This window comes from Marmota flaviventris, chromosome 3 (assembly GCF_047511675.1).
Source record: "Marmota flaviventris isolate mMarFla1 chromosome 3, mMarFla1.hap1, whole genome shotgun sequence".
Lineage (NCBI taxonomy): Eukaryota > Metazoa > Chordata > Mammalia > Rodentia > Sciuridae > Marmota > Marmota flaviventris.
This window is the reverse complement of record NC_092500.1, coordinates 125341179-125366392: the sequence shown is the minus strand read 5'-3', so window position 1 is coordinate 125366392 and position 25214 is coordinate 125341179. Positions and strand designations below refer to the sequence as shown.

Below are 25214 nucleotides of genomic sequence, written 5' to 3'. Positions count from 1 at the left end.
TGTTTTTCATTTCCTTTTAGTGCTGGTTTTCTAGCTATAAATTTTATTAACTTTTGTTTATCATGGAATGTTCTTATTTCATCTTCAAATTTGAAGCTTAATTTTGCCGGATACAAGATTCTTGATTGGCACCCATTATCTTTTTTTTTTAATTTTTTATTGTTGGTTGTTCAAAACATTACAAATTTCTTGACATATCATATTCCACACTTTGATTCAAGTGGGTTATGAACTCCCACCTTCACCCCATACACAGATTGCAGAATCACATCAGTTACACATCCATTGATTTACATATTGCCATACTAGTGTCTGTTGTGCTCCGCTGCCTTTCCCATCCTCCACCAGCACCCATTATTTTTCAGAACTTAAAATATGTTGTACCTGGATCTTCTAGCTTCCAGTGTCTGTGTTGAAAAATCTGCTGTTATCCTTATTGGTTTACCCCTATATGTAATCTGATTCCTTTCTCTTGTGGCTTTTAAAACTCTCTTCTTATTCTGTATGTTCAGCATTTTCATTATAATATGTCTTGGTGTGGATCTATTGTGATTTTTTTTGTACATTCAGCATCCTGTAGGCTTCTTGGATATGGATTTCTGTTTCATTCTTCATGTCTGGAAAGTTTTCTAATATTATTTCATTGAACAGATTGCTCATTCCTTTGGTTTGGACCTCTATGCCTTCCTCTATCCCAATAACTCTTAAATTTGGTCTTTTTATTCTATCCCATATTTCTTGGATATTCTGCTCATGGTTTCTTACATTTTCACTGTGCTGTCTAAGTTCTTTTCAAGATGATATACTTTATCTTCATTGTCTGATGTCCTATCTTCTAAATGGTCTACTTTATTGGTGATGCTCGCCTTTGAGTTTTTAATTTGGTTTCTTATTTCCTTCATTTTAAGGATTTCTGTTTGAGTTTTTTTGTATAACATCTATCTCCCTGTTGAGGTGATCTTTTGCTTCTTGGATTTGTTTATGTAGCTCATTGTCAAAGTGATCTTTCACTGCCTATATTTGTTATCTAATGTCTTCTATGAGATCCCAAAACATTTTATCATGTATAACCTGGAATCTTTCTCTGTCATTCTTTCTGATGTGCTGTCAATTCTTCTAATACTGTGTTGTCTTGAATTATTTGTGGTACTTTCTTCTCTTGTCTTTTCATGTTGCTCGAATTTCTTTCTTTCTTTTTTTTGTTGTTGTTGTTGTTTTTACAGCTACATGTGACTGGTGTGTTATTGTTTTTACCCTATGGATTTTTAGTGCTCTTGTATGTTTTCAAGATCCCTCCTTTGTGGGGAAGGACAATGTTAACAGATTCTAATATCAACAGTACATCACCTATGAACAAATTATTGTTATTAAGACACTTATAGTAAGTCTCAATGTCCAGAAATGTTGGATTCATAATGGAATATATATGATTATATAAAATATAATCACTAGTTTCATAAAAGGTGTACAGTTTCTGGTGGTGGACAGTGAACTGGAGGTCAGGCATAAGATGATATGCTAAAGGGGAAAGATGTGAGGGTATGGGGTTAATATAACTTAGGAAATTTGAAGGAGAAATCTAATGAAGAGGGTTAGAAGCAGGGGAATAGATAGGAGGTAACTTAAGGTAGACAAGTACAAGGGAAGACAGTAGAGCTCATAAAAACAGACACACATATGTATTTAGAAAATTACAGGACGTTAAAATAGTAAAATTTGGAGGGTGCAAGAAGAAGAAAGAAGAAAAAGGGAAAGAAAGAGAAAAAAGATTTAAAAAGAAAGAAAGGAGAATTTTTTAAAAAGAAAAAATGGGGGGGCTTATGCAATTCCTCTATATTATTCATGTGACTCAGTTCTCATAGTTCTATTTCATGTAAAGTTCTTGGTTTCATGTATGTTGGGGTTGTGAGGGCCAGAGGATAGAAGGGTAGAGGAAGAAGAATACGGATAAGAAGGCCAAAAAAAAAAAGATCTTTTAGAATTTCATTTCCTTTCTGCCTCTTTTCTCTTTCAGTAGATTGTCTTAACCAGGTTGAGAGGACTTGAGCCCATGGTATAGTCTCCCTCTCCTGTCTGGAGCTTCCGAGTCCTGGTCTCTCTGGTTTGCTACAGGTTTTTCACTCTTTTGTCACTAACCCCTCCCCTCCTTTGCTTATCAGGTCCTAACTGCAGGATCTCTCACCCTCAGGCTTGCTCCAGGTGGGTGGTGCCCTGGGCACCACAGGGCACCACCCACCTGGAGCAAGCTGTTCAGCTGAGAGCAGTTTTTGTGCTGGGTAGTCACTGTGCAGAGTAATCTCAGCTGGGAAGGGGGGAAGGGGAGGAAGTTGGAAACCAGGTACCTGTTCAAATGGAGGTCTACACAGATAGCCACGCCCACCAAAAAATGGCGAGAGAGGTTTTCCAAGATGGAGTCTATCTGCTTCCAGCTCTGGGGTGTCTGGTGAGGTGGGGGGAGATGGGATGGCTTTGTGCTGTGGCTAGATTGCAGCCATGTGGCCTGTGTGGGAGCAGGTGCAGCTGATTAGGTGATTCTGCTCCATGGCTTGAGAGCCATGTGCGCTAGAACTGCAGGCTTTGGGTCCGAAGTTCAGAGTCTTACTGGAACACAGAGTCTCTGATTTCTGCACAGGTGGTTGCAACTCTGATGGTTTCTGTGAAAATCTGCTGTATATGGGTCCTGTCATATGCTCTGAGATGTTATATTCAGAATAGGTGAGACCTTGTGGAGAGGCCTCCTGACTGTTTTCTTGGTTTAGTTCCACAGAGCAGCCAGAAATAGTACCTCCTCTATTCCGCCATCTTGGATCCCTTCCGCATGTGGTAAAAATTTGCTCCCATTCTGTAGGCTCTCTATTCACCTCACTGATTGTTTCCTTTGCTGAGAAGAAGCTTTTTAGTTTGAATCCATCCTATTTATTGATTCACAATTTTAATTCTTTTGCTATAGGACTCTTATTAAGGAAGTCGGGGCCTAATCCAACATGATGGAGATTTGGGCCTACTTTTTCTTCTGTTAGGTGCAGGGTCTCTGGTTGAATTCCTAGGTCCTTGACCCACTTTGAGTTGAGTTTTGAGCATGGTGAGAGATAGGGATTTAATTTTATTTGGTTGCATATGCATTTCCCATTTTCCCAGCACCATTTGTTGAAGAGGCTATCTTTTCTCCAATATATATTTTTGATGCCTTTGTCTAATATAAGATCACTGTATTTATGTGGGTTTATCTCTGTGTCCTCTATTCTGTACCATTGATCTACAAGTCTATTTTGGTGCCAATAACATGCCATTTTTGTTATTATAGTATAGTTTAAGGTCTGGTATATTGATGCCACCTGCTTCACTCTTACTGCTTAGGATTGCTTTAGCTATTCTGGGTCTCTTATTTTTCCAGATGAATTTCATGACTGTTTTTCTATTTCTATGAGGAATGTCATTGGGATTTTGATTGGAATTGCATTAAATCTGCTTTTGGTACTATGGTCATTTTGACAATATTAATTCTGCCTATCCAAGAACAAGGGAGATCTTTCCATCTTCTAAGGTAGTCTTTAATTTCTCTCTTTAGCATTCTGTACTGTACAGGTCTTTCACTTCTTTTGTTAAGTTGATTCCCCAAGGGTTTTTTGTTTGTTTGTTTTGTTTGTTTGTTTGTTTGTTTTGAGGCTATTGTAAATGGGGTAGTTTTCCCCATTTCTCTTTCAGAGGATTTGTCACTGATATACAGAAATGCCTTTGATTTATGGATGTTGATTTTTATATCCTGCTACCTTACTGAATTCATTCACCAGTTCTAGAAGTTTTCTGGTGGAATTTTTTTGGATCTTTTAGGTATAGAATCATATCATCTGCAAATAGTACTAATTTGAGTTCATCTTTTCCTATCTATATTTCTTTAATTTCTTTCATCTGTCTCATTGCTCTGGCCAGTGTTTCAAGAACTATGTTAAATAGAAGTGGTGAAAGAGGGCATTCCCTCTCTTGTTCCATTTTTAGAGGGAACACTCTCCTGGGCCTGCCTGTGCTCCTAGACTATACTTTTGATGTCTGTTCCACTTTGATTGTTTATTGGGGGAAAATTAATGAACACATTATTCTCTTGAGAAAGGATTCCTTGCTGAATATCTTCACTACATAAAATTACTATTATATTACAATTTCCCATCTATAACTAGATGCCCCCCAAATGTCTGAACTCATACTTGAAATCACATCATGATCAGTTTCAATAAATGGATTCTTCAAACTCTGTTTGTTATGAAAAAATGAACCCTTAAAAAAACACAATACAAAAAAATGCTCAAATCTCTGAATAAATTTTGTTCCTACTTTTAAATGACCTCTCTGTCTTCTTTAATGGAAATGATGATGTAAAGAACCAAAATTACTTTAGTCAAAATAACCTGGTTTCTATCTCAGACTCACATTATTTAGTGGGCTCTTTCTATCCCTAAATAGGAAATAAATGTAAATTGTCAGTTTTAAATATGTATTGAATGTTTTCATTTATTAACAAATGTTGTCTTAGTTGTAATTATTATCTGTAAATCTGTGAATTGAAAGTTTCAGGGCATAAAATAGTAAAAAATTAATTCTAGTCTTTTTCTATACTGAGTTCAAATTCAGTGAATAGATATGGATCCTATATTTAAAAAAGAAAAGAAAAGAAGGGAGGTGGAGTGTCAACGTCAGTCATACAAACACAGAGATACTTCTATAATATAAAGAATAAAATGTCCATTTAAAAGGAAAACATATGTACATACACACTATAGATATATATAATATATATAAATGTATATATATATTTTTTTTTTCATTCATTTCATGGACATATATTTATTCTTGAATCAGCAATTTAGAACAGACCTTTAAATTCTTTCTCCAAAATTTGTCTTCAGACAATTGCTTAGAGAATTTGCATTCTGGCACCATCTATTCATCCACTCCCTACACCGCAAACCTGAAAAATAAAAATATTTCACAGCTTTAACTGTGAATTGTATCTTCCAATTTTATCCTCTGATATCTGTTGTTGTTTATTTATTTCTTCTATAGGATTTGTGCATTTGGTTGGAGGACATGGACCTTGTTCTGGGCAAGTGGAAGTGAATTCTGGAGGAGAGTGGATTCCAGTATCTGATGGAAATTTCACACTACCCACAGCCCAGGTCATCTGTGCAGAGCTGGGGTGTGGCAAAGCTGCATCTGTCCTGGGGAACCTGCCCTTTAGAGAGGACAGTGAACAGGTCTGGGCTGAAGAGTTCCAGTGTAAAGGACAGGAGCTTGAGCTCTGGTTCTGCCCCAGAGTGCCCTGTCCTGAAGGAAGGTGTCCCCACAGAGGGACTGTGCAAGTTGTCTGCTCAGGTGAGACTCACAACAGGATGTTAATCTCCCTATGCACTCTGGGGGGGGGGGGGAGGGTAAGAAAAATGTGTGATGTTGCTAAAGCCCTGTCTTCTACCAGGATATACAGATGTTCGGCTCATGAAAAATGGCAGCTCTCAGTGTGAGGGTCAAGTGGAGATGAAGACCTCTGGAGGCTGGAGAACACTCTGTGCCTCCCACTGGAATATGGCCAATGCCAATGTTGTCTGCCGTCAACTGGGCTGTGGAGTCGCCATCTCCACCCCAAAGGGAGCATACTTTGTGGAAGGAGGAGATGAGATCTGGAGAGACCGATTTCACTGCTCAGGGTCTGAGTCCTTCCTGTGGAATTGTCCTGTGACTGCCCTGGGTGTTCCTGCTTGTGCCCATGGAAACACAGCCTCTGTGGTCTGCTCAGGTAAGACAGGTCAGGGCTGGATGGTACTAGAGTGATGTGTCTCTAAGAGCAGACAGCATGGAGAGCTGACTTCAAAAATGAAACATTCTGTGGTAAAATAGGATTCCTCTAAATGATCATTCATCTTTCAGGCCTTGTCAAGTGGTATTAAGAGCAATATTTTTAAGTAAGCCTTTTTATTTTTTCAAATTCATGGACAACAATGTATAACAATGAATGACAACTCTGTTGTGTTCCTCTTCTGGGCCATCAGAGAGTATCAGCAGCTCCCAGGAGTAACCTGCACATCTCTCCAGTCACCATGCCCTCCTCCTTTCCAAAGAAGATCACTCTAACTTCTGCAAAATATTTTTGCACATCTTGAGCTTTATGTAAAATCATACAGTATGTTCTTTTTTCATGTCTACTATGACTCAACATAATGTTTAGAATTCACCCATGTCTTTATTTTTAGTCAAGCTTCATTTATTTTTATTGCTGTAGAGTTTTCTGCCAAATAACCACAGAATCATGTGTTGATCTATTCAAATGAGGTAGAGGTTTGAGTTGTTTGCATTTTTTGAGTATCCAAATAATGATCCTACAAATTATCATGTCAGTATCTTTTAGTGCAAATATGGATATATTTGTATATGATTTTTAATCCTTGTCCTTTTAGTTTTCCTCCCTTAATATGGATTCTATTTTTGGAGTCAAATTCTTGTTCTCAGTGAAACACGGAATGTCAATATTCCCTGTACACTTAGTGTTCTAATGTCCATTTTTAATTTTTTTTGTTGTAAATGGACATATTGCCTATATTTTATTTTTTAATTTTTTATTGTGTGGTGCTAAAGATTGAAGCCAGTTCCTCAGACACTCTTAGACAAGGGCTCTGCCACTAGGCTACAGCCTCAACCCCTCTGTTTTCATTTTTTAATTGATTTTATTTTTTTAAATACATGACAGCAGAATGTATTACAATTCTTTTTTATCTTTTATTGAATTTATTTTTTTAAATACACGACAGCAGTGGAATGCATTACAATTCTTATTACACATTTAGAGCACAATTCTTTATATCTTTGTATATAAAGTATGTTCACACCAACTCATGTCTTTATACATGTACTTTTTTGTATTATAATTCTTATTACACATATATACCACAATTTTTCATATCTCTGTTCATATACAAATTATGTTGACACCCAGTTCATGTCTTCGTACATGCACTTTGGATAATAATGTCCATCACATTTCACCATCCTAGCTAATCCCCTGCCTCCTGCCTTTCCCTCTCTCCACTCTTCCCTATCTAGAATTCATATATTCCTCCCATGTCCCCCTCCCTACTCCACTATGGGTCAGCCTCCTTATACAGAGAAAATATTTGGCATTTTTTAGGGGGGGCGGGGATTGGCTAACTTCACTTAGCATTATCTTCTCCAACGCCATCCATTTACCTGCAAATACCATGATTTTATTCTCTTTTATTGCTGAGTAAAATTCCATTGTGTATATATGCCACATTTTTATCCATTCATCTATTGTCATTTTAAATAGAACCGTGCTATCATAAGATCATAAAAATATTCTCCAAGAGGGTCTTATACATGTTTAATTACTTTTCTTTTACATATAATTGCATAATGTTTCTGGGGTTGGTATTGTACATATGGGGTGTGTGGTGTGAATATAGTCTCACATTATTGTTTGGACATCCAATTGACTCAGAATCATTACTGAAAAGCCCTTTCCCCACTGTGGTCCACCATTGAAATACTCAGGGTGCAGATATTTCTGATTTTTGCTCTATACTCTGTTTTGTTCCATTCTGTCATTTTCTATGCTTGTAGCCATGCATGCCTCCTTAATTATTATAACTTTACAGCAGTCTGATTAACATTTTTAAAGAGTACTGTTCTAATTGTGTTGTTTTTCCTGCCCGGTGCATTGGTCATACTCGGTATTGTGCATTTTACATAAATTTTATAAACGACTTGATATATTTAATACAATAAAAACATCATGGTCTTTAGACTGAGTTTTGATTTGACCCAAACATCAATATGGAGCTAATTAACTTATAATGTATATCTCTAGTTTCTCTCAGAGATTATACATAACTTTTACTAGGTGTATTCTTGGTATTTTATGTTTATGATGGTTTAGTGTTTCTTTTAGTGAAATGTCCTAGGAATTAATTCTACTAGTGTTTTGTCAGCTTTTTAGCTGCTGTGACAAAAAGGCCTGAGAAGAACAACTTTCAGAGAAAAGTTTTATTTTGAAGTTCATGGCTTCAGAGGTCTCAGTATTTAGATAGCTGACTTCATTCCCTGGGCCTCGAGGTAAAACAGAATATCATGGTGGAAGAGTGTAGCAGGAGAAGGCAGGTCAAGAGATGGCCACCAAGAAGCAGAAATAGGGAGAACTCTGCTCAACAAGGACAATATATAAACCCCAAAGACAGACCACCAGGCACCTACCTAATCCAGCCACACCCTACCTGCCTATAGTCAGCACTCAGTTAATATTATCAGAGGATTAATGTGCTGATTAGGTTAAGGCTCATATACTCTGATCATTTAATTTTTAAACTTTCTTGCATTGTCTCACACATGAGCTTTTGGAGGACACCCAGTATCTAAAATATAACTACTAGTTTTCAGCTTCGCTTTTTTATGGCTTTGTTTTTCTTCTTTCTCTTTCTGTTTTTTAAATTTTTTTATTCTTTGATAATTTTAGAAATCTGAATAAGCTTCAAAGATAGTATAAAATTCCCAAGTAACCTAACACATATTTCTCAATACTATTATTTTTCTGTATTATCCTATAATTATGCCATATTTATCCCTGAATATATAAAATATTTTTAGTGGTTAGTTAAGAGTAAGTGGATAAGGTGATATGTCCCCTCAGTCTTCACATATTTTCAAGATTTTCTTACATGTATGATATGTCAAGATCATTGTATTGTCATGTGTAACTAATAAAAATAAATAAGTTTAAAAAAAAAGATTTTCTTACATAATCACAGTGTCATTGCCAAATTCCATAAAGTAACCTTGTTGGCTTCCACATATAATGGAGAACTTGTAGTACTTTTCTTTCTGTGTCTGGGTTATTGAACTTAACATGATGTCCTACAGTTCCTACCATTTGATGCAAAAGGCAGGACTCCATTTTGTTTATGACTGTATTTATACCACATTTGCTTCATGAATTTGTCTTTCAATGGGCACCTGATTCCATATAGTAGCTATTGTGAATAGTGCCACAGTAAACATGGGAATATACGATTACTGTTTCAGAGTAAATGTAATTGTCCTGGTTGCTATTGCTTTTTAATCCATTCCTCCCCCCCACCAAAAAAAAATAGTGACACCAATAAAGAATTCATTTTATTTTGCCCATGATTTCCAGATTCACAAATTTGGCAAGGGCTCTTGGCAGTTGCATTTGTGGTCTCATGAGGTTGCACTTGGATCTCATCTGGAGCTGAGGTCATTGTAGACTTGACCAAGATGGGAATCCAGGACAGTTCATTCACATGGCTAGTAGCTTGAAGTTCACCTGGGGTTGCTGACAGAACCACCTGCAAATGCTCTCTCCCACATGATAGTCTCTACAGAGTAGATTTCCCATAAAGCAAACATACTACTAAGTGAAGAGGAGGAGGCATGACTTTCTTAGCAAGGTTCTTAAGTCAAGCTGTGCTGGCTTCACCACATTCTGTTGTATATAGACAACTCACTCCTGTCAGCCCAGATTGGAGGGAAGGAGAAATGGACTGCATAGATCAATAGATAGAGTGTCACAGATACTGTGGGTATTTTTTAAAATGACAGGTGTGTTAAATATCTCACTTTGTGTATTTTCTAATTTATACTTTTGCACTACCACTAATGGCCTTAATACCTAAAACTTGTAGAGTATATAGGAATGTTAGGTTCTCTCACCATGTCTCTTCATTTCCTATTATATTTCCTATGTTTTTGTCTTTCTGTTCTTCACTCTGTATTTTCCCACTTACTATTTATATTTTGTACTGATCTACATTATTGTTACACTTATCCTCTGGTTTCTCATTTTTAGCTACTGACTTTTTATTGGTTCTTTTTAATAATATTAACTCTCAAATATTTGTTGGATTTTTGTGATCATTTCTCTACCAAAATTCCCATCATGTCATTTATTGATTCTTTTTTTTTTTTTTTTTTTTTTGTGTGTGTGTGTGTGTATGTGGTGCTGGGGATTGAACCCAGAGCCTTGTGCATGCAAGGCAAGCGCTCTACAAACTGAACTATACCCCAGCCTTCCCATCATGTCATTTAATTTACAAAATGTAATTGTGATTATTTTAATTACCTATAAGGTAATTCACCAGGACCACCCTCTGAAAATCTTTCCTTTTTTTCTCCTTTGTTCACTTCATTTTCTTCCTAAACGCTTTTATAATTGTGGTTGTTTTTGTTTTTTTTTCTTGACAAACATTGTATTTGAAAAATATTTCTTCCTACAAAACATTCAGAAATGATTTTATTTTGCTTTTTCAATTCACTTTATTTAGGGTAGATCACATTATACAAAGAAAAGTGAAATGGTGAGTTATTGGGCACTCATTCCTATGACAAAAAATCTTTTAGTTCACAAAATATGATACAAGTTTTCTGAATGTTTAAAAGGATTCTCCTCTTTGGTCTACCCTAATTTTTACTAGTATACTCACAGGAAAATGTGGCAAATATGCTGAGATTTTTCAGAGTCTCAACTACTATCTTTGAATGGTCAAATACCTCCAGGACAAAATAACTGATGTTAGTTTTTACTTTTCCCTGAACTAGATTCCAAAAAGTCTTTCTTCCCTGGGAGATATGCAATGCTCTTAAGCAGCACTAATATATTCACACTTTCTATAGTCATTCCTGGTACTTGATTTAAAAAAAAAAAGTGTGTCAAAAGCCACAGCAGAAATCTTAAATAGAAGATGAGCTCTGGAGATAGAAAATAACTAATAGTGGGCTTTAGTTTTGAGATATCATCACTAGGTTATTGTCTAGTTTAATTCAGTTTCCTTTTCTCTAAACCTTTTGGTAGGAAACCAGACCCAGCTGCTGCTCCAGTGCAATGACTCCTGGTCTGACCCAGCAGGCTCTGCAGCCTCAGAGGGCCACACTGCCAACTGCTCAGGTGAGCAAGGACCCCAGCACCAGAGCCTTCCCAATCACTGTATAACTGCCCACTGACATGACCCTGTCTCTCAGACAGCAGACAGCTCCGCCTGGTGGACGGGGGCAGTCCCTGTGCAGGGAGAGTGGAGATCCTGCAGCAGGGTTCCTGGGGCTCCATCTGTGATGACAGCTGGGACCTGAGTGATGCCCACGTGGTGTGCAGACAGCTGGGCTGTGGAGTGGCCCTGGAGGCCACCATCTCTGCTCACTTTGGAGAGGGATCAGGGCCCATCTGGCTGGATGAAGTGAACTGCACAGGAGAGGAGACTCATGTGTGGCAGTGCCCTTCCCAGGGCTGGGGGCAGCACAACTGCAGTCACAAGGATGATGCTGGGGTCATCTGCTCAGGTCTGCTCCACACACTGTGCATAGGCTGGGAGGGCAAGAGAGGGTCTGTGCATGAGCTCTTTCTCGTCCAGTGAGGAGATCCACGGAACAGGGTAGAGGAAAGTGTGGCTGCGGAGTCGCTAATCAAGACCTCCTGAGACCAAGCAGGAAGCAGGTCTGCTTATATTGCACATTTATATATATTTAATTTATATATATTTAGGCAGTAAATATATATAAATTAAATATATTTTTATTTGTATATATCCAGGCAGTAGCTAAACAGATTACAGGCAGCTACCAATGCAATTTCTGCTGTCATTGCAATGACCAATTGAGGAGTGGGCCATGGAGCAAGCACAGGGACTGCAACACATGGCCCCACACCCAGTGCTATGCCTATGGGGTAAGCGGCCTGCCGCTCACACGCCTAGCATGAGGGGAATGGCCTGCCACTCAGATGCCCTTAATGTATGCCATGTATGGAGTACTCCATGCACCTCTCCCCAAGGTCTACAGGATGGTGTCTGAGCCCTAGGACAGGAATGAGGACAGAAGAAAGGGAAGGACAGTTCCTGTTCTTCCAGCAGAGAAAATAAGGTGCTTTCATTTACTGCTGCAGCAACTGAGCTTCTGCTCCTTCCTTCTCAGCACTGTCCCCTGACACAGTCATTCTCTACAGTGTTCATTTAAAGCAGTCATCATTCTTCTGTGACATGTGGGAGCAACATCCTGACCCACTGAATTAGTTTTATATTCCTGCTGTAACAAGTTACCATAGACTGAGTGGTCAAAACAACACAAATTTATCGTCTTACAGTGTGTAGGTTAGAATTTTGACCTGGGTCTGTCTGGGCTATAAATAAGGTGTCAGCAGGCTATAGCAGCTGAAGCTCTGGGAAGACTCCAATCTAGCCTTTTTCAGCTTCTATAAGTTGTCTGAATTCCTTGTATCATGGCCCCTTTCCTCTTCAATACAATAGCATTGCAACATTCTGACCATTATTCCATGTTCACATTTTCAGAAAGAATTATCTGCTTTTGACCATACAGGTCAAAGGATATAATTAGATTGTGCTCACCTATTAATCCAGGAAGATCCAGAATGATCCATAAAAGGATTTCTTTAAATCTGTCTGAAAAGCTCTTTTGCAATGAGGTAAAATATTCACAGGCTCTGAGGATCAGGGAGTGGACATATTTGGATCTCCACAATTCTGCCACCCTCTCTCCCACCCTGCTCTTCTAGGGTCTGTCAGATGGATGATCAGATAGTAGATAAAGAGTTTACTTCCTGGAAAGCCCCCAAATCAGTATTCCTGCCTATTCATTTGCTAATATGACATTGTTATAGAAACAGAAAGAGAGGTACAAGTTAGCAAAACAGGTTAGAGGGACAAAAAAATTTTCAGTCTTCCACCTAGTGGGCACTTCCTCAGGACAGTCAGCAAGGAGCATTCACTACTTAGGAATAATAAAATTTACCACATACAAAAAAGGATGTTGTGTCCGCTGAGAACTAAAAAATAAATATTAAAAAAAAAAAACACAGCAGTAAGAGTTGAATGCTTACTGTGCCCTGTTTTCCTCCTCTTGCTTTCAGAATTCCTGGCCCTCAGGCTGGTGAGCAAGGACCAGGAGTGTGCTGGGTGGCTGGAGGTTTTCTACAACAACACCTGGGGCAGTGTCTGCCACAGCCCCATGGAAGCTGTGACCTTGTCCGTGATCTGCAGACAGCTTGGCTGTGGGGACAGTGGGACCCTGGATTTCTTGGTTCCTTCCAGGGAAGGTTCTAGACCCCGCTGGGTGGATGGAATTCGCTGTCGGGAAACTGATACCTCTCTCTGGCAGTGTCCTTCTGAGCCCTGGAAACACCAATCTTGCCCTTCAAATGAGGAAGCTCATATCACGTGTACAGGTGACCTGTGTATTTGTACTATAAAAATTACTATTACTAAAAAGTACTATAAAAATTCAGCAATAATCATTTAAACTTAATAACAAGTTAAAAAGCAATAGATAAAGGAAAGAATAAATACAAAAAGAACAATAAAGTAAATTAATAAGGAAAAATTAATTCGAAAAGGAAGGCTACAGAAGAAAATACCTTCTCTTTAGAAGAATAAAGGGGATATAAATATAAGAAGATATCTATTTTATATAAAGAAAATATGAGAAAAAAAGAGAAAAATCCATTTAAAGAATTTTAAAATGCATTAAATATGTAATAGTAAGGAAAATATAAAAATGTAATATTAAAAAAGAAAAATGTACATCAAAAATTCTTCCCAGACAAAATACTGGCAGGCAGAGAACTCTTACCTGTCATTTAACATTTGAATCCACCAAGTATGTGGGTTTAATAGGCTAAAAAAGAAACCAGTTGTCATTCTTTTGAATTTCCATCAAAAAAGCTAGGATATGGTCTGATATGCCTGCTCATTTAGCTCCTCATTTCCTGCATGGAGGTTAAGGAATGTTGATGGTGCAGGCCATAATCATGCTGAAGGGGTTCTGTTTGCAAATGTGGGGGCATAGCAGAAGTCAAAGTCACCATAAGCCCTTCCTTCAGGAGTTTGTGGACCCAACTGTGGGCACACAATTGCTCTAGAGATCTCATGCCCATGGGGCATGCCAAGTGTCCTAGTCTTGGTGAATCCTTGGAACACCTGTAAAAAGTGGTATAAGCAATCAAACCACTTAAGCTCCACCCTAGAGATGGGGCACAAAATGTGGTGAATTGCTAGGTGTGGTCTCTGAGCTCTCAAACATGGCCCGTGTGTGCAACCATATGAGACTAGAATCACTCCTCTTCATATAAAGAAGGATCACATATCAATGAGAACTTTAGTCCCTCCTCTGCCACAATCTCAGTGTGTTTCTGGCAGTCACTCTTCCTATCTGAGAATGTAGGTGGTCACTCTTCCACCCAGTCACTGTGGAGGGGTGACCCAGAGATGTTGAATTATGACTAAACCTATATCTTATAATCCCAGCACAGTTTAGCCCGTACAATGGGTACCTTCTCAAGATGACCCCCACTCACAGCACTCGGAGAGCTTGCTGAGCAATGTGATCAGTTTTTTCTCTAAAACTCTCTTTTGTGCGAGAAGAGTCCCTCTCAGAACAACACTCCAAACTTGATCTAAAGCTTGTAAGAACCATGTGTTTCTCCCATAGGTAAGATAGTTAGAGTTGAAGTTATAAATTACCTTGTACTTTTCTCTGGGTTTGTCGTTTCTTTACTGGTACCCAATTTTCTTCCTCTTTCTCTTCTCAGAATACAGTTTCCCCTGTGTTCCCTGACTCTTGTCACTCACAGAATCACAAAAAGGGTACTTCTATTCTGCCATTTGCCTCCTCATCAAGAACTCCTGGCAGGAAGTTGAAGCACAGATTAGATATATTTGGGGGGAAAGTAACATTCTATGATTCCTAGTGGCATTTGGGCAATGTCACTATCTGACATCATCTATTTGGGGAGGTTGCCCAATATACCTATAATAAACATAAATTTAAAATTAAATATCCATATTTGAACTATGAAGCCTAGACTCATTAGTAAAATATATTGCATTAACTCTGATTTGTCTTATGATCCATTCATTTTTCAGTCTTAATGTCTATCTAATTGCATTTTTTTCCTGGATTCATGGCTGTCAGCTGAAACACCTGATGATCTTATCTCTGTTTCCTACTCCATCCCCTGTGCTCTCATCCTTCCAAATCTCAGGTCATGGGCACTGAGGAGTATGTGCTTATAAGAAATGAATTCAGATAATGGCCCATTACAGTAACTCTTAGAAACCACTCAGAAAAAAACACATTGAGCTACTTAAAGTAGGAATCTTGGCATTTCTCCAATTGTTTTTTCACATGATATGCAGAAATCTACCAATAACAAGTTTTACTCTGATCATATCTACATAATAACTTCTGCCTAAGACTGCTCACTTGATTATGTTGTGATCAATTCCATTTCTTATTTTTTTTTAAATTAATTCTCCAATATGTTATGGTAGAAACTGAGACTTAGCTGCTACCATAGTACAATGAATGTCTTAACAGCACATTCTGCATTCTGAAAGTAATTCTGCCAACTACTTGGGTGGGAGAGAAAGTACCACTTGATAAGAGAACATTTCTCATTCTCTTTGTAAATACAATCATTGACATGATTCTTTCTCCTCAGAGAGCCCACAGCTCCGCCTGGTGGACGGGGGCAGTCGATGTGCAGGCAAAGTGGAGATCCTTCACCAGCATTCCTGGGGTACTGTCTGTGGTGACAGCTGGGACCTGAAAGATTCTCAAGTGATATGCAGACAAATGGGCTGTGGAGAGGCCTTCAATGCCTGGCTCTATGCACAAGTTGAAGAGGGATCAAGGCCCATCTGGCTGACACAGCTGGCATGCACAGGAGAGGAGGCCTACTTGTGGAATTGCCCTTCCCTGGGCTGGGGAAAGAACAAATGTGAGCCCTATGATGATGCAGGCGTCATCTGCTCAGGTATTGTCAATGCATTCTCCACTACCTAAGAGAAAGTAAAGTTCCAGGATGTAGTGTCTGATCCCTGGGGGAATAAGATGAATTGTCCAGAGAGGAGTAGGAGGTCCCTCCTCAATCAGTAGATTCAGGGATAACAATGAATGATGGGCTTCATCTATTACTGTCTTGTAAATCTCTAATAGTGTCCTTTCCCTTCTCAACTCTCTTATTTGACAAGATATTTTTTGTAGAGTATTTCAATATAAAATCAATCTTTATAATTTTATTCCTCTAATTTACTATTTTTAGGATTAGCACACAGGTTAGCACACAGACTCTGTTTGCAGAAATTTTCAAAGGACAAATGATCATGAGGCCCTACTTTCCTCAGTTGAACTGAGTGTTTGTAACGTAGAGTCAGAGATATTTTTGCATTGGCTTAGTAGGTATATGGGCACAGGGATTAAACACATCACAAGGGAATTTATATGCTACTGGAAAGTTGCAATTCTCCTTTCCAGATTCAAACATCAGAATTCTTAGTTCATTGGTAGGAAGGGCCAGAGAACTGTGAGTGAAATGTTGGGAGTCACAATTTTTCCTTCTATCAGTACTACAGTAGATTGTCTCTACATTTCTGTTTCAAGCAATTTCTGTACAAACTCATATTGGGAGGTGAATTTAACACTGTGCTCCCAGATCAATGTTGAAAGCAATAAAATATTAATGCATGTTTTTTATGGTAAGAGATTATGTAGTTTAGGACTTAGATCAAGATGGTTATTAAGTGATCTCCCACAAATACACCACATAAAACTTTTCACAGAACAAATGGCTTGATAGGAGAAAATAAACCAGGTGTATGAAAAGAAAAGAAACAAGTGAGTGCCTGCTTTTATGATAATTAAAAAAAAGACACAATAAAGGAAAGAGGAAATGTTGCCCTTTCCCATAATTCAAGGAAAACAATGTAAGTGTCCCAACGTGAAGGACAATGCCTCCTTCTTTGGGAATGGAAAGATAATTAAGTCCAAGCCTTAGATGTGTAACTCAGTACTAGGAAGATACCCCGTAGAGCACAACACGCCTCATCCCCCATGCCAATAAACTCAGACTGAGACTCTGGAACTGTGTTTAATTAGACAGCAGAGAGACTGTCTCCACCAATGCTCCTCCAACCTATCTTAACAACAATAAAAAATCAAGTCTCCACTTGCTAAGAAGCAAGATGCAAAAACAGAAATAGGATTTTGTCTTAGATCACAATGCCAGGTCCACCATGGTGATACTCAGCACTCAGTAGGAATTAGAGACCTCAAAGTTGTCACAGAACTCATAGAGCAAGAGCTGTGTGCTGATGGGACAGACTCAAGAAGAACCCGTGGTTGGTTGCAAGAGTCTTGGTCCATCAGTCCACTTCAACAGTAGGCAGCTCATAGCATTAAGGGCCTTGGTCCCTCCCCGGTTCTGTGTTGCCTTGGCAGGCTGTGGTCTCAGTGTGTGACAGCATTGCAGTGTTGGTGGCCACAGGACCACCCTCCTCATTGCTTCCCAAAGCCCCAAGCAGCACACTATGGAAAGTGTGTTTGGGGGTGAAATTTAGTTGGGCACCCAGATTTGACCTGGAGACTTGGGATCTTTACATATTATAATAAGCTCTCAAAGATGAAGGATAAAGAGTCTCAAGCAATCAAAAGAAATAAACAACACATAAGGGTGTCCTAACTTACTTGACAGTGAACTTCTCAACAGGAAACATGTAGACCTGAAGTGAGTGTCATGAAATTTTCATAGAACCGAAGAATAAATCTGCCAATCAAAAATACAGAACATGGCAAAACTGTCCTTTACAGAAAAATACAAAGACATTTTCAGACAGCTCCACATAAAGTTAACATATAATGCAGCAATTCACTGCTGAGCATATATCCAAAGGAAATGAAATCAGGATGTTGAAAAGACATCTGTACTCCCATGTTTATGGCAGTGCTACTAACAGTAGCTAGGAAAGGGAAACAATGTAAGTGTCCATCATCTAATACATGGATACAATGAAGTACATTTACATAATGGAATACTCTTCATCCAAAAAAAGTAAAAAATAAAAAGGAATAAAATATTTTCATTTGCTGCAGCATGCATGGCCTGAAGATCATTAGGTTAAATGAAATTAGTCAGGCAAAGAAGGACAAGGGTCTTCTAATCTCACTATACATTGAATGTGAAAGAGTTGACCTCATAAAAGTTCAGAACATTAGACTAGAATTGTGATTACCATAAGCTGGAACGCGTAGGGGTTAGAAATGGAAAGCTTTCGATTGATCAATTAGTAATAGCCTTTACTTAGATAGGAACAAGAAGTTCTGGTGCACTATTGCACAGTAGGAAGACTATAGATAACAGTAATAAGCTTTATTTCAAAAAGCCAAAAGATAACATTGGAAATTGTCACAGAAGGAAATGAAAAGATAACACAATGTGCACATACATCAAGAAATCTATTTACTCCATTAATAGGTATAATATTTATGTTTTGAGTATCAAATTGAGATAAATTTAATTTAAATGAAAAAAGAAGGAAAATGATACAGGTGAAAAGATATGGGGGAAGGTTATATAGTTTATATATGATGGATTCAGTAATACAAGAGAAGTGCATTGAGAGGTAAAATTGATAATAATAAGGACAACTGAACAAAAAACAACTTTTTGAGGAAGATAGATGAGTTTCCAGTGCCTGGGAGATGGCATTGGAGGGTTGACAAAGAGCACATAAGGATTATCTGAATAGCACAAAAGATAGTGGTGTATGATATTGACTCTGTGTATATCTGTGTGAATTCTGTATACCCTTGCTGTGTAAAAGAGGAATAATTTGTAAGATTGACTCAATGTTGAGATATTGAGGTTAGAAACTTGAAACTTGCCCAAGGAAGCAATGTGTCCTTGAAGCAAAGAATCAGACAAGGATATATCTAACTGCAAGTTTGAATTTATTTACTCTAGTGAGAATGAGTCCTATGAATCAGTGGACCTCTGCAGATGCAATTTTTCTTTCTTTATCTAGCCAGACCTCTCATAAACTTCAAATGGCTTGAAATTGTTTGTTTTTGTCTGCATTATTTCCTTGAAATACATATACCCAGCACCTAATAACATTTCTGGAACATGGCAAATTCTGAAAAGACATTAGTATTTTGAATTAGAAAACAAGGAAGCAGACTCTGAATATTCTCTTCTACTTCTTCTCTCCTATATCAGGCTAGGGTGGAAAATTTAGATTATGTCTTCTTTGAAGACCCATCTGCCCCATTTTATCCTTTCCTAATCACAGGCATTTTTTCCCATTTCTGGGCCTCCAGTGACCATTCTCCATGTACCCAGCCCAAAAGTTCTAATAATGATGGGAAGTGAGAGAGGCCATTTCCACAAGATGAAAGAGCCCTAGTTTTGTAAAAGCTGGAATGTGGAGAATTGGGGGTTTCTCGGGACCTGGCACAGGTACAGAAAGAATAGTTTCCTGAAGACCAGGTTTCTTCAAACCCTCCTAGGACTTGACTGAAGTGGTTTTTGCAAACAAACTCAGTTTGTAAAGTGAAGTTCACCTCTGTGAAATAAGAGTAGAGATGAGGCACTAAGGATAAAGGCACACACTATATCCTCAACAGCAGGGGCTCTTGAGGACATGGGGAGGGGATTCAAAAAGGGAGGGAGCTGAATCAAGAGGAGCTATCCTTGAGAGGCATAAATGAGGTCCTAGTGGAAAGATCTGGATGACTCCATATCTCTAACCTCTAACAAGTCACTTACTCTCCCCAGGTTCTTTCTTCTCTGTCAAGACATAAGGACATAAGCACATGAGTATCTTCAATAGTATATCATTTTTAATAACTTTTTAACACTTTGTTAACACTGTCAACAGCATTTATCACTATGGAGCTTTAAACTTAGCCATGAAAAAGGCCATTATGTTGAGGTATTTAGGGTACTGGAGAATTCAGATAGACAGATTTAGGAAGGGAAATTGAGATTGAGAATGAATTTAGGATAAATATCACAGTACCTTATTTATTTATACAGGAAGCAACCAACACCCAGACATTGCCTGTGAACTGCCTATCTGTCTTTCCCTATTAGAGAAGCCACGAAAAGAGTCTATTTGCTGCCATGTACCAAACATACTCTGCACATTCAGTTCTTTTTAATGACAATACTCCAAATTCCTTAGGCCACAGAGCAGGACCATTTTCCTTAATTGGTTGTTGTGGGCTTTGATGCATTCTCCTTTGGGACTGAAGTATGAGTATGTCTCTATCCCTTCTGATTTATAACACAAAATGCAGAATTTGTTCTCGTGTTCAAAATGTAGATGTCAAACCTTAAAGATTTAAAGTAATAAATGTATTGTTGAATTTGCAATAATACTGCCCTCTGAACTCCTCAGGATCTGTTCAGTACAATGACAGGTGCTCAGTTGATCATCTGAATACATGTGTTGTATGAATTTTCCTCTTCACCCTCTCAGGCTATAGCTGGATTAGTTTATCGGAACTGTGAGACTAGAAGAGCGAAGGTGAAACCTGCATTGGGTGATCTATTTCTTTATGTGAAGTGCTTCCAATTTTTATTAATGGGAATTATACAAAAGTTTCTGCAAATGTTTGATATTGCAATAGAACTCAGTGCCTAAGACAAAGGTACCCTCATAACATTTAAATTGGAGGACACTGTATTCAGATATCCCTTGTATTCTCTCAGATAGAACTTGGATGTAATGTTATTCTAACTCAACTGAGGCAGTCTAACTCTTGGATGCTAGAAATGTGTCAAATACAATGAAAAAAAAGAAAAAGAAATAGTGACACTGCAGGCAAGTTTGTGTTTCTCTCTAAGATGAATCTGTAATTAGTCATTCAAACCTGGTGGCCCTCTCTGGTGGTACTTGTGTTGAGCTTTAATGTGAAGGTGGAACTGAGTGGAAACCAGAGTTCACAGAGAAGGAGACCTGGTGCATCCACAGGAAGAGCCTTCAGCCAGCCAGGTTTCTGTTCTGGAGGCTGATCTTTGTTGTTTCTGTCACTGGACAACCATATTGATGGCTGATTTTATGATGTACCTGCAGGTCTCACACTCTTTAAAACATAACCTCCTAAAGATTAGTGATTTCAGTTTGGAATTTGTGTATCTGCATTTTGATGCTATAAGGTACATTGTCATTACTGCTCTATAATAATGATATAAATTAAAATTACCATTGTAGTAATACTTCAGGAATCCACACTTTATATTAATACATCAGGTTCAGAGAAAAAAGGGAGTATTCCAATTTTAATGTTTTAAATAACAATTTTAATAAGTTAGATTGATGCTTTTGATGTTCATTGTACTTTGATAGTTTACTTGGGGGGAAAAGATAATGAATATGCTATTCTCTTGAGAAAGTATGTCTTGCTGAACTTCTTTACTACATAAAATTACTATTATATTACAATTTTACCAAATACTGTAACCAAATACTTCCCCAAATGTCTGAAACCATACTTGAAATTACTTCCTTATCAGCTTCAATAGATGTATAATGGATTTTTCAAACTCTGTTTATTAGAAAAAAATCCCTAAAAAACAACACAAAAACAAAAAAAAATAAAATAAATAATGTGCTCAAGCTCAAAACTCTGGATAACTTCTGTTCATTCTTTTAAATTATCTTTCTGTCTTCTGTAATGGGAAAAATAATGTAAAGAAGTCTGATTATTTTAGTCACAATAACTTGGTTTCTATCTCAGCTTCACACTGTTTAGTAGGCTCTTTTCTGATCCCAAGTGGAAAATAAGTGTAAATTATCAGTTTTTATACATACTGAATTTTTTGATTCATTAACAAATGTTATCTTATTTGGAATTAGTATCTGTGAATTGAGAGTTTGAGGACATAAAATAGTGAAAAATTAATACTAGCTTTTTTCTACACTGAGATCATATTCACTGGATAGTTATGGATACTATAAAAAAAGGAGATAGACTGACAAAGAAAGTTATACAAAAACACAGATATCTTTATAATATGAACAATAATTTGCCCATATAAAAACTACATATATTACACAAAAATATATATATATATTCATTTCTTGGACACACACATATACATGTATGTATATGTATGTGTGTGAGGAAGTGTTTACATTCCTTTCTTGAATCATCAATTTAGAACAGACCTTACAAATTCCTTCTCCAAAATTTATCTTCATACAACTGCATTGAGAATTCACATTCTGGCACCATCTGTTGAATCCTTTCTCCATGCCAGAACCCTGGAAAATGAAAAGATTTCCCAGCATTACCTGTGACTTTTAGCTTTGTAATTCTATTCCCTGACACTTGTTGTTGTTTGATTTTACTACCATAGGATTTGTGCATCTGGTTGGAGGACATGGACCCTGCTCTGGGCGAGTGGAAGTGAATTCTGGAGGAGAGTGGATTCCAGTATCTGATGGAAATTTCACATTATCCACAGCCCAGGTCATCTGTGCAGAGCTGGGGTGTGGCAAGGCTGCATCTGTCCTGGGAAACCTGCCCTTCAGAGAGGACAGTGAACAGGTCTGGGCTGAAGAGTTCCAATGTGAAGGACAGGAGCCTAGCCTCTGGTTCTGTCCCAGAGTGCCTTGTCCTGGAGGAAGTTGTCCCCAGAGAGGGGCTGTGCAAGTTGTCTGCTCAGGTGAGACTCACAACAGGATGTTAACCTCCCTATGCACTCTGTGATGGGGGTAAGAAAAATGTGGGATTATGCTAAGATCCTGTCTTCTACCAGGATATACAGATATTCGGCTCATGAAAAATGGCAGCTCTCAGTGTGAGGGTCAAGTGGAGATGAAGACCTCTGGAGGCTGGAGAACACTCTGTGCCTCCCACTGGAATATGGCCAATGCCAATGTTGTTTGCCGTCATTTGGGCTGTGGAGTTGCCATCTCCACCCCAAAGGGAGCATACTTTGTGGAAGGAGGAGATGAGATCTGGAGAGACCGATTTCACTGCTCAGGGTCTGAGTCCTTCCTGTGGAATTGCCCTGTGACTGCCCTGGGTGTTCCTGCCTGTGCCCATGGAAACACAGCCTCTGTGGTCTGCTCAGGTAAGAGAGGGCAGGGCTGACTGGTACTAGAGTGATGTGTCTCTAAGAGCAGACAGTGTGGAGAGATGACTTCAAAAATGAAACATTCTGTGGTAAAATAGGATTCTTCTCAATGATCATTCATCTTTCAGGCCCTGTCAAGTGATATTAAGAGCAATATTTTTAAGTAAGCCTTTTTATTTTTTCAAATTCATGGACAACAATGTATAACAATGAATGACAGCTCTGTCGTGTTCCTCACCTGGGCCATCAGAGAGTATCAGCAGCTCCCAGGAGTAACCTGCACATCTCTCCAGTCACTATGCCCTCCTCCCTTCCAATGAAGATCACTCTAACTTCTGCAAAATATTTTTGCACATCTTGAGCTTTATGTAGAATCATGCAGTATTTTCTTTTTTCATGTCTACTATGACTCAACATAATGTTTAGAATTCACCCATGTCTTTATTTTTAGTCAAGCTTCATTTATTTTTATTGCTGTAGAGTTTTCTGCCAAATAACCACAGGATCATGTGTTGAGCCATTCAAATGATGTGGATGTTGGAGTTGTTTGCACTTTTTGAATACTCAAATAATAATCCTACAAGTTACCATGTCAATAACTTTTAGTGCAAATATGGATATATTTGTATAAGGTTTTTAATACTTGTCCATTTATTTTGCCTCTCTTAATATGGTCTTCATTCAAGAGTCAAATTTTTGTTCTTAATGAAGCACAGAATATCAATATTTCCTGTACACTTAGTGTTCTAATGTCTTTTTAAATAGAACTTTACTACCATAGATCATAAAAATATTCTCCAGGTGTCTTATCACGTCTAATTACTTTTCTTTTACATATAATTGCACAATGTTTCTAGGGTTGGTATTGTACACAGGGTGTGTGGTGTGAAGATAGTTTCCCATTATTGTTTGGACATCCAATTGACTCAGAATCATTACTGAAAAGCCCTTTCCCCACTGTGGTGCCACCATTGAAATACACAGGCTGCAGCTATTTCTGACTCTTGCTCTATACTCTGTTTTGTTCCATTCTGTCATTTTCTATGCTTGTAGCCATGCATGCCGCCTTAATTATTATAACTTTACAGCATGTCTGATTAACATTTTTTAAAGAGTACTTTAGAGTAACTGTTCTAATTGTGTTGTTTTTCCTGCCCAATGCATTGGTCATACTCGGTATTATGCATTTCACATAAATTTTATAAATGACTTGATATATTTAATACAATAAAAACATCATGGTCTTTAGACTGAGTTTTGATTTGACCCAAATATCAATATGGAGCTAATTAACTTATAATGTACATCTCTAGTTTCTCTCAGAGATTACACATAACTTTTACTAGGTGTATTCTTGGTGTTTTATGTTTATGATGATTTAGTGTTTCTTTTAGTGAAATATCCTAGGAATTAATTCTACTAATGTTTTAGTCAGCTTTTCAGCTGCTGTGACAAAAAGGCCTGAGAAGAACAATTTTTGGAGAAAAAGTTTATTTTGAAGCTCAGGAATTCAGAGGTCTCAGTCCATAGATAGTCTGCTTCATACCTTGGGACTAAAGGTAAAACAGAATATCATGGTGGAAGAGTGTAGAAGGAGAAAGCAGATCAGGAGATGGCCACAAAGAAGCAGAAATAGGGAGAACTCTGCTCAACAAGGACAATATATAAACCCAAAGACAGGCCCCCAAGCACCTACCTCATCGAGCCACACCCTACCTGCCACAATCACCACCCAGTTAATACTATCAGAAGATTAATGTGCTGATTAGGTTAAGGCTATCATAACCCAATCATTTTACTTTTAAACTTTCATGTCTCACATATGAGCTTTTGGGGAACACCCAGTACCAAACCATAATTACTAGTTTTCAGATTTATTTTTTGTGGCTTGGTTTTTCTTCCTTCTTTCTTTCTTTCTTTCTTTTCTTTCTTTTTTATAATTTGAGAATTCTGAATAAGCTTAGGAAAGTATGAAATTCCCAGGTAACCTGAACCAAGATTCCCCAATGCTATTATTTTTCTATATTATCCTTTCTTCCATCATATTTATCCCTGAATATATAAAATATTTCTGAGTGAATAGTTTAAGAGTAGGTGGATAAGATGATGTGTCCCTTTACTCTTCAAATATTTTCAAGAATTTTTCACACAACCACAGTGTCATTGCCATATTCCGTAAATTAACCTTGTTGGCTTCCACATATGATAGATAACATGTGGTACTTGTCTTTCTGTGTCTGGGTTATTGAACTTAACATGATGTCCTACAATT

At 37.9% G+C, this 25214-nt stretch overlaps 1 protein-coding gene across 1 annotated transcript in view; it reads left to right on the top strand.

Annotated features, from left to right (window-relative positions):
- Positions 1–25214, top strand: part of LOC114104931 (uncharacterized) — a 343694-nt gene that overhangs the window by 268402 nt on the left and 50078 nt on the right. Inside the window, exons 31-37 of the mRNA XM_071610374.1 lie at positions 5468–5785; positions 10865–10957; positions 11032–11346; positions 12929–13243; positions 15518–15832; positions 22220–22528; positions 22622–22939. Coding sequence (XP_071466475.1) covers positions 5468–5785; positions 10865–10957; positions 11032–11346; positions 12929–13243; positions 15518–15832; positions 22220–22528; positions 22622–22939 — 1983 coding nt within the window. The remainder of the gene's footprint in view (positions 1–5467; positions 5786–10864; positions 10958–11031; positions 11347–12928; positions 13244–15517; positions 15833–22219; positions 22529–22621; positions 22940–25214) is intronic.